Source organism: Vipera ursinii, assembly GCF_947247035.1.
Source record: "Vipera ursinii genome assembly, chromosome: 2".
NCBI classification, from domain to species: Eukaryota; Metazoa; Chordata; class Lepidosauria; order Squamata; family Viperidae; genus Vipera; species Vipera ursinii.
The window spans coordinates 147,121,612-147,141,876 of NC_139513.1; the positions used below are offsets into that span (position 1 = coordinate 147,121,612).

The window sequence follows — 20,265 nt, forward strand, 5'->3', positions numbered from 1 at the left end:
TGCAGTGCGGAGTTCTGGGCTGCATGCAAGGGAGAGGAGGAGCTTGCCGCTTCCCCACACCCCCCCCACATCCCAGTGCCCGACCGATCGCTTATAAAGCAGCATCCCCGGACCCATCGCCTTTTGCTCCCCGCCACCCACTGCTCGGACCTGCTCGGAGCCCAGCCCAGCCCGGCCTAGCCCAGCCCAGCCCAGCCCAGCAGCCATGAGCCATCCCAGCAGCATCCGCGCCACCTCCTACCGCCGGACCTTCGGGCCGTCGCCCATGCTGTCGCCGATGCCCTACTCCTCGTCCCGTCTGGCCTCGGCCTCTTCCGCCACGCGCTTGCTGAGCGCGCCTTCCGCCGGAGCCTCCCTGCGCTCCTACCGCGGGAGCGGCGGCGGGGGCAGCGCTCTCTTCCTGCGCAGCGGAGCGCTGGTGGCGCCGCCGCCGCCGCCCCGCTACACCTACAGCGCCGAGAAGCTGGACTTCTCGGTGGCCGACGCCCTGAACCAGGAGTTCCTGACCACGCGCAGCAACGAGAAGCAAGAGCTGCAGGAGCTGAACGACCGCTTCGCCAGCTTCATCGAGAAGGTGCGCTACTTGGAGACGCAGAACGCCGCCCTGCTGGCCGAGCTGGGCCACTCCCGCTCCAAGGAGCCCACCCGCGCCTCCGACCTCTTCCAGGACGAGCTGCGCGAGCTGCGCCGGCAGGTGGACGCGCTGGGCAAGGACCGCGACCGCCTGCAGGTCGAGAGGGACAACCTGGCCGAAGACTTGGCCGCCCTCAAGCAGAGGTGAGTCCCCCCCCCACCCACCGACCCACCCACCCCAAACGGAGCCGCGCTGGGTTAATTCGGGACGCGGTGGGGGGGGGGAGTCCAAAAGGGCGGTCCGGCCCGGATCCAGGGAATGAAATAAAACTTTGGGCTTCCCGGTCCGGTTTCAGCAGAGAGGGGAGCAGATGGAAGGAATGGGTTAAAAGCGTAGAAAATTCGGTCTCTTACCTTGGAATAGGAAGGGGTGTCTAAAAGAGAGGGAATGCCGGCTTTTTAAAATTGGGCTGAATCTGTCCTAAAAAAATAAACCACCTATCTCTGGAGCGCTAAAAAAGAGAATGCCTTAAGCATATGCAGAGTGCTTTTCCTGGAGCCAGAAGACTTCTCTTGGAGAAAAGGAAGGGTTTCTTGCCAGTCATGGCTCATTAGCTGAGGAGTTGGAATGACTCCCGAAGAGAAGGGTGATTGATTACGCCAAAGATCAGCTGGCCCTGAGAGGGGCACAGGGGAAAATAAAAAGCCAACTGTAAAAAAATATAAGGCGCTCTGCACTTTGTAACATGATGAATAAATTAGTAGGAGCCGAATAATGTATGCCTACTAAATAATGGATGCGTAATAATGGATTCTTTTTCTTTGCTACCTAGAGTAGACAGAAAGCAAACGGGGGTGTATAGTCCGAGTAAGAGAATAACTGCAGAAGAGTCAGAAGACTGGTGTCTTTGCAGTGTAGGCTTTTACTCTCTGTGATGATCAAGGAATATAATGATTTGGGGTCCGGTTTATCTCCTGTCTTAAGAAAAAAGTTAGGCTGTGTTCCTAAGCAAGAATAAGCTGCTCCGAAAGCTCTGGGCGGGCAGCTGTGTCCCAGACTCATTCTGGGTCTCTCAAAGTGTTGCATTTAGGAAGAAGGAGAGAGAGTGGCCAGGCAGACCCTGTGTGGCCATAACGAAGAGTTTTAGCATTGCAGAGTTTGAAGTGGAAGGATGCTCCCCAGCCTTGGACTGGGACAGGAGAGGAGATGCAGATGGGGTGTGTGTGTGTGTGTGTGTGTGCTGCGCATGGACAAGAGGTCCTTGTGATGAGCTTCTTCGGGGTTGGGGGGTGTGGGGAGGAGAAGGGTGTGGTGAGGATGAGTCTGGCAGACATGACGTGATGGGGAGGAGGGAGGGGGAGGCTGTTGAAGGGCAGCAAGGCCAAAAAAACAACAACCAACCACCCCAGGCATTTGGAAAAAGAGGAGGTTGGGCTCAATATGGGGTGGGGCAGGAGAGGAGGGTGGGGAGTGGGAGGAGGGAAGAACCTTCTGGCCAGCTGGAACTCCATCATGTTTGGCTTGGTGGCAATCTCATGTGACATCTTGGGAAGCCCAGGGAAGGGATGTAGCAGAGGGCACCTTTAGGGGAGACCCCTCTACTTGGGGAACTCTCTGGGTGGCTGTCAGAGGGCACAGAGGAATGAATGCAAGCTGGCAAAGTAAAGAGCAATGGTGATAGTGGCAGCCCGGCTGCACAGTCCAGGGACAAACAGTGATGGTGAGGCCCCAGTGGCCTTGCGGGAGTCTGCTTTTTTTTGCAGCAGAGCCGTTTTTCGGCTTTTTCATTTATTTCTCATACGTATTTATATTCAAGTGGAAGAGAAGCCTGACTGTTGTGTCCCCTTGGGCTTCGTGAAGTGTGGCTGGTTCTCCCCCAAGCTGGCAGGGCTCATGCTGTGGCAGATGGGGAGGTGGGAAGAAGGAAAGGAGAGAGGAACGTTAGACGCCGAATCTTGGAAGAGAGGCAGCTAGACCCATTTAGACACACAAAATATTATGGAGCACCCACTTTTCCAACCCCCCACCCCCACCCCTTCTCTTTCTTCCCCATCTTCTTCTTGGGACAGGACAAAACAAGTAGAAGTTATCCTCCAAAATCCACATTTTGAAGGTGCTTCTGTTTTACCCAAAATAGTCTTATAGATTATTAATTCTGCAAGGGGCATGGAATGAAAATGGTTTCTAAAATCTACTTAACTTCATTCCAGCCGCATCTCTGCTCTTTCCCGTTTCTAGTGCTTTCTTCTTTTTACTCAGAGGTCAGAGAGAGTCTGTGACCAGAGTTGTTGCTTATTTATTGTTTTGAACAGTGCCTCTGATACAGTCAAATTATTTTAGGTTGCGGAGAGGTTTATGTAACCTTTTAATATCATAGTCATAGGCTAAGAATTAGGTGTGATCAGTGTCTAGAAGCAAGAATGTTGCCTGAATCTAAACCTGCATAACACATTTGCCAAGCTGTTAATATTTCGCTTGGTTCCTGAAAGTAGAAGTAAAAAGGAGAAGAGGTGGAATAATTATTTCTGGTATCAATGGGTGTTTAATTGTGTGGGCTAAGACTGAGTTTGCCTAGAAGTTGTGGACCGCATAGGTGTTATGAAGGCAACCAATTCTGTAGCACTCTTGCTCAATTTCTGCTTTGGGGCTGCTCTTTGCCCTCCACAGGATGGATGAGGAAATGCACAAGCGAGAAGATGCTGAAAACAACCTAGTTCTCTTCCGCAAGGTGAGCCGAGCCTCTTCTAGACCGGAGAGCACTAGCGGAGGGAACGGCATGCTTGGCTCTCACACCCCCTTATACATACCTCCTTGCATGTGTCTTTCAGGTTCATGACTCCCCCCTGCCACCTGCAGACCCTCATTCTTTTTTATTTTCTTGCTTACCTGGCAGTGAAGGCATTCGATTCCCACATTTGTTTCCGCGGCTTCGTATGCTTTAAGCTGCAAGCTTTGTTTTTGAAATCTCTGCTTGGCAGCTGCGTAAGCCCCTGATTGTGCTGGACCAAGGAAGCAGGCTCTGTCCCTGGAATCCCAGGCCAGCAGCAGGCCATCTGACCCTCCTTCCCATTCTCTGGGGTCCATTTTACTCCTTAAATTAACATGGAAAGTGGTGGGCAACTTGCTGGGGTTCTGACCAGCCTTTGTTTCCCCCCCCCTTCCTGCCCCCTCCCCCCTCCCCCCGCGGTAGGATGTGGATGACGCCACCCTTTCACGCCTGGAACTGGAGCGCAAGATCGAATCCCTCATGGATGAAATTGAATTCCTCAAGAAACTGCACGAGGAGGTAAGAGTAGGAATGGGCTGGTGTGCAACTGGTTCCCATTTCACTTGACTGGCTTTTTTGAACAATCACAGACCTACAAAACAGGACCCCTTGGGGGCTGCTGCAGGAAATCTTCCTAGCATATCTTCCCAAAGGGGACAGTGTCAGTTGTGGAAACAGGTAGGTGGTGCCACAATGAGCAGAGCAAGCGCCTCATGAAGAATGATGGGAGACTGATGTGGCCAGGATAGGAAATCATATGGCTTTTAGATCCTGCAGATTCATTTATTACGATGAAGAGTTAGAGATACTGGCAGCTAGAAGTTCAACAGGGTTTAGAAGGTGACACAGGTTCCTTGCCCTTGGATATGCGATTTTTATTTTTTTATTTTTATGGCAACCCTGCAGCAAAGATGCTGCTTCCGGGCCATCTAGTGGTGCCTAGCAGGAAAACATCTGCATCTCCAGCCCCACCCTTGGACGCATGTCCTGCACTGTCATTTTGCAGGGCAGATTCACTTGAGGAAGTAACGCAAGTGGCAGATCGGCTGCTCTTGCAACTATAATGCTCAGTGGGAATATATCTTCTGGGCGTCTCTGTCCCATGTGGGCAGTGATGTTACGTCTGAGCAGTTCTCTGTTAAGATTCTCTTCATCACTGAATTATGGTCCCTCACCCTCGTCTACCTGTTTGTGTAGTATGGCGGCAGGTGTGATTCTTACCCTATAAGGACCGTTCTTTGTGTGTCTGACAACCTCCCCCCCCGCCTGTTGCACGCAGGAGCTGAACGACATGCAAGTGAGCATACACAGCCAGCAGCAGGTGCAAGTGGAGGTGGAGCAGGCTAAGCCGGATCTGACTGCTGCCCTGAGAGAGATCCGCACTCAGTATGAAAGCATCGCGGTCAAGAACCTGCAGGAGGCTGAGGAGTGGTACAAATCCAAGGTGCCTAAACCCCCGGGGGTGATGAGGAGGTGGGGTTACTGCGCTATTAACAGGATGCCTTCGTGAAATGTTGTTGAGAGTAAGGAAGATGGCCTCAGTGGGAATATGCCTGATTGATTTTTATTAGATTTATATGCCGCCCTGTCTCACTTTCCCATGGCAAAAGAGGCTGGGACATTTTTACAGCCCAGGGCAATGAGATTACATTTGGAAGTGGTTCTCGCAGGGACCTCCCTAACTCATCGGAGCAATGTTTCCCAGGCTTAGCCGCTTTTAGATGGGTGGACTTCAACTCCTACAATTCTGCAGCCAGAGTATGAAGAGGAGGTACAGCACAACCAGACTGGCGAGGTCCTGCTAGTATAGCTAATCTCATTAAAAGCGCTTTTAGCTTTTCTGTGGAGCTGCTTTTCTGAAGCATTCCAATTTCTGTTACATGCGAAAACCCAAAGACTAAGATATATATATATATATATATATATATATATATATATATATATATATATATATATATATATATATATATATATATATAAACAAAGTCATGCTAATGCATGACTTTCATTTAGTGACTGTTCGAAGTTACAATAGTACTGAAAGAAGTGCCTTGTGAACATTATTCACACTTATAACACTGCAGCACCCCCATGGGAGTGTGATCAAAATTAGGATGTTTGTCAACTGACTCATATCTATGACGTTTGCAGGGTCCCGGGGTCACGTGATCCCCTTTTGTGACCTTCTGACAAGCAAAGTCAAAGGGGAAGCCACTTAACCATGTTACTAACTTAACAAATGCAGTGATTCACTTAACAACTGTGACAAGAAAGGTCGTAAAATGGGGCAAAACTCAATGTCTTGCTTAACAACAGAAAATTTGCGCTCAGTTGTAGTTGTAAGTCAAGGACTACCCATACTTTAGAACAAACAGTGGGTAGCAAAACAAGAGTTAAGAGTTAAATCTCAATGCAAAACTGTTGTGTCATTCCAGAAGCTCTTTTTAAAAGGAAGAGGTGGCATCAGCGTCCAGCAACCACATTTGAGTGGCAGGTGCCCAGAGTTGGTTATAAGTTCCTATACAGATGTTTTAAATAAATAAATAATACTGACCCAGAACTCAAGCAAGAAGTGCAGGGACAGACTTGAAAGCTGGTTGTGTGAAGGCCTCAGAATCTCCTGAAGTCTGTAGGGTGAAAACATTTAAAACACTTCACATTTTTAAGTGACACAATGGAATCCTCCATCCCCCTTTTCCCCATTAATGGCCACATGTTTGTGTTTTGGAGCAAAATGGGTCTCTTCAAGCCTCTGCAAGCATTTCAGTCCTGGAACTTCCAGGCAAGCTAATTTTTTTTTAAAAAAAGGACTTTGAGTCACACCTCAGTGGCTACTTTTTCCAGGAGCAATTCTTTTTAAACGTTGTGGGCTTTTTTTTTCACCAGTAGGGGGAGGCCTAACAAGGAACCAACCTGTCTCTTTTGATGCATAAAGAAAATAGCTGCTTAGTGGAAAGGGAATTTTCTTATTGTCACAAAATGTATTGATATAGCAAAATAATAAACCACTCAGGGTACAGGTTCACCCCCTCCGACTTCTGGAGGGTTTCCTTGACAATGTGGTGCAACGTCTCTTTGTCGCTGTTTAGATGCATGCACTCCTGTAAGACAGTGTGTGTCAGAATCCATTTATATCACATTCATAAATGTATGTTTAAAACATTATCCCCCCCCCCATGGATTCTGCCATCTCCCGAGGAAGGAGGAGCGCATGTGGATTCAGCCTGCCTTAGGCTATTTCAAAGACCAAGGGAAACCTTTTGAACTGGGGGAACAAAAGGGAGGTTTAGAGAAGAAGGCATCTGGCCTGTGTCTCCATTTGAATCTGTAGAGGAAGAAGGCAATAACCATAAAGATTCGAAGTTCCCTTTTTCCCACGAAAGGGATAACACAAGTAAAATGATGGGGGGCTGACCAAATGGGGTTGAGGGAAGGGGGGGTTGAACCGGGAACTCTTTATAAAGTTTCAATTTGTAAAACAATACCAAGTCCTGTCTTGTATTTCCACAACCAAGCATGTCCTAGTAAAAATTCCTTTTGGACTAGAACTGACTCCAAGAGTTTTTGTTTTCCTAAGACGTGGATTGGGGTGGGTCCTGACAGCGTGGCTTGGTTGGTGCTTGTAATGAGTGAGCTCTCTATTAATGTATAGTTTGCAGATTGTGGTACGGTTCAAAGAAAGTAGAGGGAGAGCCATAAATCAGACTGATGATGTTGGCTTCCTGCATACCAGATTTTCCTCATTGAGGGAAAGATCCTATTTCCAACCACTGCTGTAGAATATTACAGGTAATCCTGGATTTATGACTAGTTGCTTAGCAACTGTTTGAGATTATGACAGACCCTGAAAAAAACTCTTTGTGACTCTGTGTCAAAGTTCTGACATTTTCTCCTCCCCCACAATCACATGACTACAGTTTTGGCGCTTGCAGCCACCCTGCATTTATGGCCATTTGCAGCACCCCACAGCCAGGTGACTGTGATTCATGATGCATGTGTCAGAAACAGGGCTTACGTTTGTTTTCCAACAAAACCAAGCATAGCGAACAATAGGTTTGCTTAAAGAGGACAAAAAAGGTAATAAAATTGGGTCTGGTCCCATGACGACCCGCTTTACAATTATGATTTACGGTCGTAACTTGAGGATTACCTGTATAAAGAATGGGTCCAGTGCTGTGGTCCCTGGCTGTTCTTGTAAGATTTCCACAGAGGGAAAAGAGGCTCGTGAGGAGAGTTCTATATGGACTTGTGGCTTGTGTTATCAATTCCCCTCCAGCTAGATAATTGTGAATGAGTTCAGGCAGGTTCTGGTTAGGAGTTGTTTTGGGGTTCCTTCTTTCCCTTCTCTTGATGTCCCCAAATTCTTGGGTAGTGGTGCGTTGATTAGAATGCAGTATAGCAGATTAACTCTACATTCCACTGCCAGGAGTTCGATCCTGACTGGCTCATGGTTGACTTAGCCTGCCATCCTTCCGACATTAGTAAAATGAGGACTCTGTTGGGGGCAATATGCTGACTCTGTAAACCACGTAAAGAGGGCTGTAAAGCAGTGTGAAGTGGTATATAAGTCTAAGTGCTATTGCTATTGTTTACAGTTTGCTGACCTGTCAGATGCAGCCAATCGGAATCACGAGGCCCTTCGCCAGGCCAAACAGGAGATGAACGAATCTCGCCGTCAGATCCAGAGCCTGACCTGTGAGGTGGATGGACTCAAAGGAACAGTGAGTAAAATACCCATCCTGCTCTCAACTTGGGACAATAGCAGATTGTGGCATGTCAAAGAACAAGAGAGGGGAAGCCACAGGTCAGCTGATGATGCTGTCTTAGCTTCACCATACCCTTCTCTGCATGGTGAAATCCCAGAAGAAAGATCGATTACAGCAATCAAATTATGACAACTTCATTGGCTACTGGGCAGTGGTGGGATTCAAATACCTAGAAACCAGTTCTCTGTGCGGACGCCACTTCTAGAAGTCCGTTCTGAGCCAGGGAGGCCTGCCAGGCCCAGAACAGATTGCCAGAAGTGCGTGGACGCCACTTCTGGTGGGCCGTTCTGGGCCTGGGAGGCCTTCCCGGCTCAGAAAGGACTTCTGGAAGTGGCCTCTTTCGGCGGTCCGTTCTGGGTCTTGCGAAAAAGGGCTAGGCGCAGAGGTAGGCAGCCTGGGCTCTTTTATGACTCATGGACTTCAACTCCCAGTATTCCTGAGCCAGCATGGCTCAGCTTGGAAACCTCTCCCTTTCCCCTCAGCATGGCTGGCTCAGGAATTCTGGGAGTTGAAGTCCACGAGTCATAAAAGAGCCAAGGTTGCCTACCCCTGGCCTAGGACATCAGCCAGTTCTCCAACAAAAATATATAGCTACCAGTTCTACTGAACCGGTGTGAACCCGCTGAATCCCACCACTCCTACTGGGCCATTTGCAGATTCTGTCTACGACCAGCAAAAACCCTGTATGATACAGGATCGAGCCACCTTCCTTCACCTTAGCCTGCCTAGATTTTAAGATCTTCAGGTGGAAATCACCTTGGCTCTGCTTCACCCCTACTGGAGCAAGTTTGACAGGAATACAAAAAGGGCCTACTTGGTGATGGCTCCTCCCAGGCTCTAGAATTACTAAATTGACTCTTGTCTTCTGCAACTTCCTGGTGGTGGCAAAGATCTTCAGGCAGTTTTGGGGGGCTTTGGGATGATTCATCAGTAGCTGAAACAGGTTTGGATAAGTAGCTGCTGTTCATTTTCTAATTCAGTTGATGTATTTTAATCAGATTTTTATATTTGGTTGTTGGTGGCCTTGAGAACCCTTTATAGTTGAAAGGCAATAAATACGGTAAAATGAAGAAGGGAAGCCACCTGGAGTGCTATCAAGCTATCTGGATTCAACTGCTTTTATAGTCTGCTTTGACCAGAAGTTGCCTCTGCACACACACACACCCTGCCCCCAGGATCACCTTAATTGCTTGTGAATGAGTGAGATTTTTGGGGTCAGTATCCATTTCATGAATTAGTCTTGGTGCTGCTTGCTCTTCATCGTGTTAGAATGAAGCCTTGCTGAGACAGATGCGAGATCTTGAGGACCAATATGGAGCCGAAGTGGGCTCCTACCAAGAGACAGTGTCGCGGCTGGAGCAGGAGATCCAGCACATGAAGGAGGAGATGGCTCGGCACCTCCGGGAGTACCAGGACCTGCTGAATGTCAAGATGGCTCTTGACATTGAAATTGCGACTTACCGCAAGCTGTTGGAAGGAGAGGAAAGTAGGTAGGTCAACAGTGGTCAGGTCCTGCCCTGCTCATCTGCAAAATGTGCTCATCACGGGCACATTTTGAATGTCATGGGTGCCACCCCCCTGAGTGGCTAGTGCAGGCAGCATGGTAAGGGACAAAACCCTGGAAAATGTAAATTGGTTTTGGGGAGACAAGGAGTTACCCAGGAAACTGAGCATGAAGCAGACCTGAAGGTTGCTGAGCCACAAAGCTATTCATTGGGCTCCACCTAAAATTGTCCAATCTTTTCTTTTCCTAACTTTCCTGATAGCTAGGCATTTCCCTCTGTTTACACCAATCTTGCTCTAACGCTCCCCCCTCCCTCTCCTTTCAGCAGTTTCATATCTGGGCACATGACCATCAGACCAGGTGCATGTAGGAATGTTTCTGGAATAATATAGGCCTTGCTTTGTGGGAGGCCTGGCACGTGTTTCTTCTATTTCAGATAGTAGGGTTGGTGGGCCCCGGAAGATTGATCTGCAGCTGTCTTGATTATAGTTTCAGCATTGGGAAAAAACAGTCCTTATTTTTACCTAGTTCTAAATAACATTTTATAGAAGTATGTGAGGAGGAAGGCGGCCTTCTCCTTTTCTGGGAGGGATGCAGAAAAGCCATTTTAAAGAGAAAGTTTGGAGATTAACCTGTAGAAGTTTCTGTAATGCTCACTGGTCTGCATGTTCCCTGCAGGATTGCAGTGCCTGTCCAATCCATGGCATCTTACAGCTTCAGAACTGCAGGTGAGCCAATAGCCAGCATGGGTCTTCAATGCACCCACATGCTTTGTGTTGTTTGACAAAATTATGGGCTTCTGAAAGAGATGGCAGCAGTGGCATAGAAGTCAGCAATATTCTCTAGGTGGACCCAAGCACCTCTTTGGGCTATATTTTGCACATGCTTTGTTTCTAGCAAGCAGCAACTTGAGGGGAACATTTTGGCTTGACGGGAACAAGCTCGGCTTTGGAGGTTCCCTTATCTCAAGTTGTGCAGGCAGTCAAGCCTGAGCCTCAGTTGATTTTTCTTGGAATGAAACCCAAAGGCTCCTTTGCTCTCCCCACCTTCCACGTTCCTTTCTTTCTAATTTCTCCCAGCTGGTAGCCAGAGGTCTTTCACAATGGGCGTATGAGTGAAAGAAGATAGCTGGGCTGCTGGGTGTTTGGGAGCTGTAGTCCTCAGTCCCCTGCGTGACCCTGGATGGGGTAAAGTAAGGGGCCTTGAATGCTGAGCCTTTTCTCCCTCAAGCCTGCCTCCTCCTTAGTTTCAGAGCCAGATCCAAGTGCAGAGAGCCACACCCGGAAGACGGTGCTGATCAAAACCATTGAAACCCAGGATGGAGAGGTAAGTCAATGAGCTGTTCCTACTGGAGATTTGTGTGAAAGAGGAACTCGGGGCAGAGGTGTGATTTTTTTTTTAGTTGTGGAGATCGTACCTAAGCCTAGGGCACAGCAAAGAACTCCAGAGGCCTAATTAGGGTTTTGCTGTTATTTCAGCCAACCAAAGGAAGCCTAACTTCATCAAAGTCCCGAGGGGTGCCAGGTTGGGGAAGGATTGCCCTGGGCTGCTCTCACGGCTTGGCCTTTTCTCTTCCTGCAGGTGGTGACCGAATCAAGGAAGGAGCAGAGAGCTGAGATAGAGAAATGAGGCTGGCTACCCCAGCAGGGTCCCCTGGGCCACTGAGAGAGGCACTAAGCTCACCTCTTTGCAAACGTCCCAGTCGCAGATCCCCTTTTTCCCTCACTAAGCCACACTGGCCTTATTTACAATGGTGATGTTGATGATACCTCTTACCACTGGCAGCCTTCCCACACTGTTCTGGGCTTCCTAAGACATCCCTCTCTGCCCTTCAGACCGTACTCTGTTCACAGCCTGGTGGCAGTCCCAACAGTAACCACCAATGGTCTTGGGAGTGGAGATGGCTTCATCCTGCTCTTTTCTTCCACCGCCTCCTACCTCTTCATACCGCATTCCTTCTCATCCCTCCCCGCCAAGGACCCCTCTCCAACCACTCACCCCCAAAACCAAGCTGCCTTCCTGTAAAGTACCACTCACAAAGCCAGCCCACCCTAGGAACCAATTTGCCATGTGTGTTTAGATTGAATTTAAAGGCTGTGGCCTTCCAGCTGTTGTGGAATTAAAACTCCCAGCCTCCCAAGCCGTACAGAGTGTTGCTGGGACTTGTAGTTCAGCAACAGAGGGAAGGTTCCAGGTCCCCTACCACTGCCAAACACTTAGATGGCTGCAGATTGGCAAGCTCTGACAACTTGCAAGGGCCACTAAGCACACCAACTTGGAAGCACCAAAGAAGGCCAGGAGCTTGCTCATAACCTTATTTTACTGCTTTTGTTGAATCTAAACAATTCTATATGCTAGCCACAGACACCCCTCATGGTTTACAAAGTTTCTCAAGAGAATCATGATAGAAACTTGCTTTGTCAAGATGCAGTAGGTTTGGCTTCCCAACTAGTTCTCACTTCTGTGAACTTACTTTGAGAAGGTGCATGGTTAGCTTCACGCCATCTGTACTGAAAGGGAGAATAGCATTGGCCAACTTTATAGGGCTGTTTGAAGGTTGACAAGATAATGCAACAGAAGTATTTTAAATATTAATTACTAACAAGTGTTAATTTCCTCAGTTGTCAAGCTGCAATCTGGTGGTCTCCAGATGTGTTGACTCCAATTCTCGTAATTCCTAAGCAGCATGATACTGGCTGGGGTTGTGAGAATTAATTTAATGCATCAAGGGAGTGCAAGTGGAGAATACTACATCAGATCTTCTCAGACGAGCTTCCAAATGAATGCGTATACAACAGATTATTGTGTTTTATTTTTTTACAGCAAATTTTGTAAGGTAATCTTTAAAAAACCCCTCTAAAATAAGCCTTTTGACCATTAGTGCGTTGTTTCCCAATATTGAAGGGTGCTTAGTGGTAATTTTAAGAGACTGATCCAGTAGATCAGAGGTCCCCAACCTTTTGGGCACCAGTGACTGGTACCGTGGAGAGAGTTTTTTCCATGGACCGGAGGGTATGTGGTTTTGTGTGCTGCCTGCATCTCACGGATGGGGCTTTGCTTGTTTGTGCAGACTGGTTGCTGGCATGCCGCGGCCTGGTACCGGTCCACAGACTGGGGATTGGGGACCCCTGCAGTAGATGTTTACTCAGAAGCCTCAATTTTTTTCTTAACCATTTCACTTCCTTTCATTCAAATATGATTTTTACTGCACTTCTAAAAATGATGTCAACTTTGCCTTCTAAGGCAAAAGTGAGGCTAGAAAGCTGCCTTATACTTGAAATATTTTCCTGTTCAGCTCTTTAATGGTCCTCTGTCAAAAAACCAACTTTTTCTGCTCCCTTTCTGGGAGAAAGGATCAGTTTGAGACCATCATAGAATTCCCCTTCATCTGCATGACATGAAATTAAGTGTTGTGCAGGCAAAGAAAGCAGATGAACACTTCTAGAACAGGGTCAAGCAAAGTACAGATATAAAAAAGCAAAAAATGCCTACTACCAGTGGTGCTGTTTCATGGCCTTAATAAGCAGCGATTCCATCATGTGTGAAAGGCATCCAAGGCTCCTGTTTAGCAGAAGTGGTCACCAAGTTCTCAACGAAGCTCCTGAATCCCTTGTCTATGGTCTTGAGAACCCCAGGGACAGTGTGAATGCAACCTCAGTTGGGTGCCAAATGGCCAAAATAGGAGTAGTATGTCTTCCATTTGATTTTTTTTACTATAATTCCAAATGGGATTATATTTATGACACCCTGTTGTCATAATGTCATATCCTTGTCTTCTTGTGGCCCTCAAATTGCTGCCTCTTCATTCCTTCATGGGATCTGTAACTTCTCATAAGAGGTACCACCAACCTCTTATTTCCAGTCTGTCCATTTTTTACTCAAATCCAGCTTTCTTTTTCTCAGCTGGACATCCTCTTTCACACATTTTCTTTTCTATCCAACAATCTGAGGACTCGTCTTTTCTTTCCTCTCATGTTTGCCCTTGTACCTTTCAGATAGAATATGGTAACCACTGCATTTCTGCTACAAATTCCATTCTTGTCAGACCCTGGAGATAAGCCAGGGCAGGAAGCAGAGCCCACCAAGACTACAGGAACTTTACTAAGATATATTAACAGATTCTTGAAAGACTGACAGATTTTTTTCCCCCTCTGCTTCTTTTGCACCAAAGGGAATCTACACGGGCCTGGGTTTTTTTCCCCCCTCACCTCACCTTTCATCTTTAAGTAAACAAGTTGATCTTTACTCTGCTATTCTTGTTTTTCTTTTTCAAGTTTTATTTTCATATTTCTGTACATTCCCTGTCTTGCTGGAAGAAGGAAAGCTACCACAAAGGCTTTCTACCTTAAACTCAGGAGTCACCTTGATAAGCAAGAAGTCTTGTCTTCTCATTTCTCCAGATTCATTCCAGAAAGGAGGAAACTTCAGGGAGATGCTTCTCTGTGGATGTTTGGTTCATCCCTCCACTTCTCTCAGACCAGGACCAGCCAACTTTTTAAAGGGTGGGGCTGATGCTTACTTTATTTTAGGGGACAGGGAATGCAGGGCAATTATAGAGTGGATGAAACCGGTTTTTGAAGGCATTATTTTGGCTCAAAGTGCCATCTTTGATGGTCTGAGTTGCTACCAAATCATACGGTGCAAGGGGGTCATAAAATGGTACTTGAGCTGCTTATAATCTACATATGGAGCATAGGATGGAGTGATTATACTTGTCTTTGGAGATAGGAATTTCTGAAACAGTAAATCTCACTTAACCTTGATGACCTTTTAAGTGAGTTAGCAGCTGAAGTAGTCTCTATGATTATGCTTCCTCCTGTGACACCACCCCCAATCACTGTTATTTATTCTTAATTTCTTACTCCTCATTAATGGTCCAGTAGGAGTATTACTTCTTTCCTTGAAAATCAATTAAAGCAATAGCTACTGAAATTCTTGAAATCTGGCTATAATAGAAGTTGCTTTAATATCAGCTTTAATTGCTTAGTTGAGGTTAGGTGACCTCTGCCACATAGAAGCATTTCTGATCATAAATGCTTACAGTGGACAGCCCAGTTTCCCACCATTTCAAGATATTAAAAGACCAGGGAAATTTTCAAAATAAGCATATTGGGGGGAAAAAAGACACCCCCCAACTTCCCCTGATGCAAAGGAACATTGGGTGCTGCCCCTCAGTGGCCAAAGGGTTACCCACCTCTGATAAAAACTAATTTGTCTGAATCAAGACAGATTTGAAACACAGAGGAGCTGCATGTCAGTTTTCCACTTCTATCTATTGTGTTGGCTTGTGGTCCGTGTGCCTTGGCCTATGTGTAGCTCTATACTGTGTTTAAAGAGCTCTTTACCCCTGCAGGTGCCAGTCTGTATGTCAATATCTTAACTGGTTATTCCAGATTACTTCAGACCAGATCCCAACCCACACCTCCTCCTCTATTTTCCCTTACAATCAGAGCCAAAAGACGACTGGTATACTAGATCAGAGGTCCCCAACCTTGGCAACTTTAAGACTTGTGGACTTCAACTCCCAGAATTCCTCAGCCAGCCAAGCTCCCATTCTGGGAGTTGAAGTCCACAAGTCTTAAAGTTGCCAAGGTTGGAGACCCCTGTACTGGATCATCATTTCCCTGTTGCTTGCCATGTTCTTTTTTTTTGCTGCTGCTTTGGTTTCTTGCTATCTTTGGAGTTGCCAGATTTCCTTACACATTACTTCTCATGAATATACTGGTTTCTTAAAATACTGCTACAGTTACTGCGACCTGGTACTCTTAAGGAAGGGAATAAGCAGGAGAGAGCAGGTGAAGACTTGGCTGGAATCTCTTGTCTGCTAATTTGTTGAGCCCTTGGGTGAGTTCTCGGTACTTCTGCACATGATGAATGCAGAATACATTATGTTAAATGGAAGTCAATGTGGTATGAATAAGGTTTTCAAATGCAATATAGAACACTCCATCTCATACTTCCAAATCCACGTAGTAATTCTTAGAATAATTCATGTGAAAGATGAAAATTCACAGAAGGACTTGGAGCTTGTTAGAGAAAGTGCTGTATAGCAGACCAAGTATCAAAGACTTAAATGGAGACATCAGTAATATATGGTGGTTTAGAAGAGACATTGTGAGGGATTCCATTTCCACTTAGTTTCTTCTATGAGTTTGAATATAGAAGTTCATCTGAACAAAAAGAGATACTTGTACCTTTCAGTTGAGGTTCCTTAACCTGTGGTCCTGCACACCCATGAGTGACATTAACCCAAAGGATGTTTGTTAATGCATTTAAGATTATACCTTTCCTAATAATTTCACCACGACCGAGGCATCAGATCGATGGTGATAGCTGCATCTTCATCTAATTCTTAAGTAGGATTATTTCCTCTGCTTTTATTTGCATTATTCCCATGAAAGTCCATGCAAGAGCTAAATAATGCAGGACAGCTACTTGGAAAACTGGTCTCTTGATTTCCTGGAAGTATCTGCATCTGATTTAGAAGGAATTTTCAGAATTAATCTCCATTTGGGATCTTGCTAATCAATACCACTTAGAGTTGCTAACTTCTATTGATCTTCAGTGCCTGCTTCTAACTAATGCTTAATATGCAAAGTTAAGATGCAGGAGGTTTAACTGGCAATAGCTATGTGTTAGAATCAGCCAAACATTGAATCAGCCAACCTTAATTGCAAAAAAAAACTTTGAAGTATTCACAATTGAAAGGGGAAGTAACCGCATCTGTATTCCTGAAAAGAATGCCCAATTGAGCACCAAAAATTGTACATATGGAAATAAGATCATAGCTTTTATCCCCAGTCCAGTAATACCAATTTTTATGCCTCTATTACTTTATCATTATACAATTGATTTTGTTTACCTTGTTTTGAGAACTTTTTCTAGCTTTTTCTAATGACCTCATTATTTATAACTTGAAGGATTAGAGTACTGGGATAGTGCTTTAAATCATTTTACTTCATAGCTGTGCTATCCTGTCCTTTCTATCAACCAAAGTCATGACTAAACATATTGTTAGTAATTATAAATGCTTTCATGCATCTTGCTCCTCCTCATGTTTGAGCTAGAGGCAATAATGTATGTAGCTTTGCAGAAAACGTTAACAGAGGTTCACAAGTCTTCAAAATATTTGCCCAATAATAGTTGAGAACCTCAATGCTGTTGAAAGCTTTTCCTGTTTTCTTCCATATTATTCCAGAGGCTTTTATTTCCAGTCTTCAAGATCCTTTGTAACTTTTTTCTTTCTGCCAATTTTGTAATTTTTCTGTCCTTCTGTTAAAATCAGAAATTGATCTGACACCCAATTACGCTACTATTCAAATTTGCTTGTAAGATTCAGGATTGTGTTTCTCTGATCCCATTTTGCAACAAGTTCAGTAACAGCTTACTTGAAATATGCTACCTGCTGCACACTTTCAGGATCAGTAATTTCTAGCTGACTTAAGGCACAAATGTTTCTAGTCATAAGAGTTGCCAACTGCCAAACCCAGCTTAATGATTCTGTGGGAAACTAGGGCACTACCTTTCTGGCTACTTTATCTCCCATACTTCTCCTTCCCAGTTGAGGAACAATTTTATAGTCTCAGTAGCTACAGTACACCAGAGTAGGAAAGGAACAAGTTGATGACACAGGAAGTACACAATGTCATGCTATCTAATGGACCTTCCCACCACAAGTCTGGATCCTCAAGCTATATCCAGGCAGAACCTCACTCGCATTTTGTCCAACTTTTGCTTTTCATAGGAGATAGTTTAGCTTTTTTTTGTGAGCACGTAATTTGAAACAATTTTATTATATACTGTTTAAATTTTTATACCATTATTGAAGTTGGCCTTCACTGTAAAATACAAGAAATTTTCCCCATGGAGACCACAGCATTTTCCCCTTTTCCTAGCCAGGGTAATCCTGCAGATTAACTAGGAAAATAAAAGCATCCTTTGGTAGTAAGCAAGATGGCTTTAAAACGTTGAGAAAACAGCATTGTTTCCTTGCACAGATGCGTAAATCTTGCCAGCTTTAAAACACTTATGCTTGAACGTGGCTATTCTGTGATGTCAGGATGTGTTCCAAGTTTGAAATTTCTGGCAAGGTGGGAACAGTGTCAGAGCTTCAACAAACTTTGACTTTGCCACGTTTTACTCAGTGTTACTTCTTGGCCTCCCACCGTGCATTCCCTTGTAGAGATCAGCATACAGTACTCATTTCTGCACAGGGTGGAGGGACCTAAATAGTATTTCCTGTGATCAGTCCCTTATAAATGGCTCTGGCACATTTCAGAATTCCAGTTTGAATTTCTGATACTTTGTACCTTCTCCCCTTTATCCCCCCTCCCCCCCAAAAAGAATTATAGGTTTTGAAAACCTCTGGGGCTTACTCTTAATGGGCTTTGGTACTGATTTCTGCTTTTGATAGCTCTCAATTACCACATTCCTTGCAGAGCTAGCAGAGATTCCTGGTGCTAACCCTTCCCATGCCAATGGATCTCTGCATCTCTCCTGCTATGCTAATTCTGTCAACCCCAATTCCTGCCCTTGGATATCCACATCAATTGGCTTTCCAGAACACCTCTCCTTGCAATTAGGCTTGCTTTATTAAATATCTAGCTTGGGGAAAGACGATGTAGTTTACCCAGGTAACAACTCAACCTATTATAGAACATACTCCCATGAAGAAACAGGATACATGAAGACTGGGAGTGGTGGCAGTCATTCTGTTCCTGGTGCTTCCTGACCTCCGCTGAATAATCTTGGTTTTGTGATGCCCATGGTCAGTGTGTGGAATAGGCCACGTATGCTTTGAACCAGCCAATAAATTTAATGTGAAGAGTGCCTTGCTGCATTTTTTTTGGTGGGGGTGGGGGTGTGCGTGCGCACTTTGAATGTCAACAGAAACTTCCCCAGAGAATTCCAAGCTCTGGTCCTGTTTGATTTTGTTAAAGCCAGGAGGCTGCTGAAAACCTCTACTAACTTTGCTTAGATTTGTCAAGCAAGGACATTAATTTTCTCTACCATTTAAAACTTTTCTGTGACCTCATACATGCATTGTACTAAGGCAGGGGTCTTCAAACTTGGCCCTTTTATGACTTGTGGACTTTCAACTCCCAGAATTCCTCAGCCAGCTTGGAATTCTGGGAGCTGAAGTCCACAAATCATAAAAGGGCCAAGTTTGAAGACCCTTGTACTAAGTCCTAGCTTCTAATGGTTGCACATGTGAACTCAATCAACTGCATTTTAGTTAATAAACTGTAATTAAAAAACCATGGTTTTATATAATAGTGAAGAACTGTCTTTCAGTTCAGTAGTTCACATAGTTGCACAAAAAAGACCTTGAGCAGTACATATGGCCTCAAGGCAACCAATCCAATAAATTGGTTTAATTCTATGATTAAATACTAGCTAAACTACTTTCTGTAAACACTGAATTAGCAAAAGTTGACTGTGGCCTGTAAAGCTCCCAAAGCATCAAAAGTGTAACAGTTAAAAAAATCAAAACATGAATTATGAAAAACAGTGAAGGTATAAAAGCTTTGGCTTTATCCTGTGCTTTAGACAAGGTAGCAGAATTTCATCCTCATCTTATGGGCAACCTGAAAGGTCAACATGCATCTGATTCAAAGAGAGATTGAAGCCCACCTGAAGAAAATGTGATGGCCTTTTTAACAGTTTTGTATGAAGCAAGGGTTGGGCTCAGTGGTCCAGCTGAAGGATTATGTGTCATTGGTACTTTTGCTTGGCAAAAACTGTTAAAGCACACTTGATAAGCAGCCAAAAACTAGTGAAAAGTGATTAGTATGCTTGGTCCTCAGGTATAACCTCTTAGAAGCCCAGATTTTATTCTCGTTTATTAATCATAAGGTGCATCTGAAAGAAAATGTTCTGATTCAAGTCACAAGTCACACGCACAGCAATAGGTGAAAGTAGAGTATGTCTATTGCACATTTGTTATAGCAATATCCCCCAGGTTACAAACTCCCCTCCCAAGCAGTTTAATGAGTAAGTCCAAGCACACAGACAGGAAATTAAAACAGTAAGTTCTCAGGTAAATGTCCCCCACAAGAAAACTCCCCGAGATAACACCAAATCCAGATGCAAAGCCAAGTCCAGCTCCAAAAAAAGATAAACCCAAGGATCACTGTGCAAAATCAGGATAGAGAAAGCACAGAGCCAAAGACAACACTCAGGAAGACTAATGATTTTCTTCACCAACCACTCCCACCTGCCTGCTATTAAGTAATCCACAACCTGGTGTTCCTGATTAGAAGGAGCAAGGCTGTTTCTTCACAAACAGCCTCCCTGACCTTCTCTGAGCTTCCCATTTCTTTGAGAAGAGCAGCCTCTCTGACCTCCTTTGAGCTTGTCATCTCTCAGCTCTTCAGGTTGGCAGGATCAGGTGTGTGTGTGTGTGTGTGTGTAGCACACAACAGGCAGCCTGTTGTTAATGTCATTGGCAGCTATGCCTCTCCTTTCTCTTGTTGAGTGGGTGGCTGTTCATCCTGTTGATCATGTCCCCCTCATGCCTGATGGATCTGGGACTGCATCCTCCTCCACCCCTAGGCTCTCTGTGTGCTCCTGGGACCCTGGATCCCTATGTTTGATGGCCCCTATTCCAGCTCACCCTCCTCTGAGTCAGCAACCAACGACAGAAACACAAATT

The 20,265-nt window shown here is 45.4% G+C and overlaps 1 protein-coding gene across 1 annotated transcript; it reads left to right on the forward strand.

Moving 5' to 3' along the window:
* Positions 1-205: 205 nt before the first annotated feature.
* PRPH (peripherin) lies at positions 206-11,337 on the forward strand (the record flags this gene model as incomplete). The annotated part of the gene is made up of 9 exons (XM_083351187.1): positions 206-777; positions 3,242-3,302; positions 3,765-3,860; positions 4,621-4,785; positions 7,937-8,062; positions 9,377-9,597; positions 10,290-10,339; positions 10,858-10,937; positions 11,193-11,337. The coding sequence occupies 9 exons, from the start codon at positions 206-208 to the stop codon at positions 11,238-11,240; spliced, it is 1,419 nt and encodes a 472-aa protein (XP_083207313.1). The 3' UTR covers positions 11,241-11,337.
* Between the last annotated feature and the right edge of the window lie 8,928 nt (positions 11,338-20,265).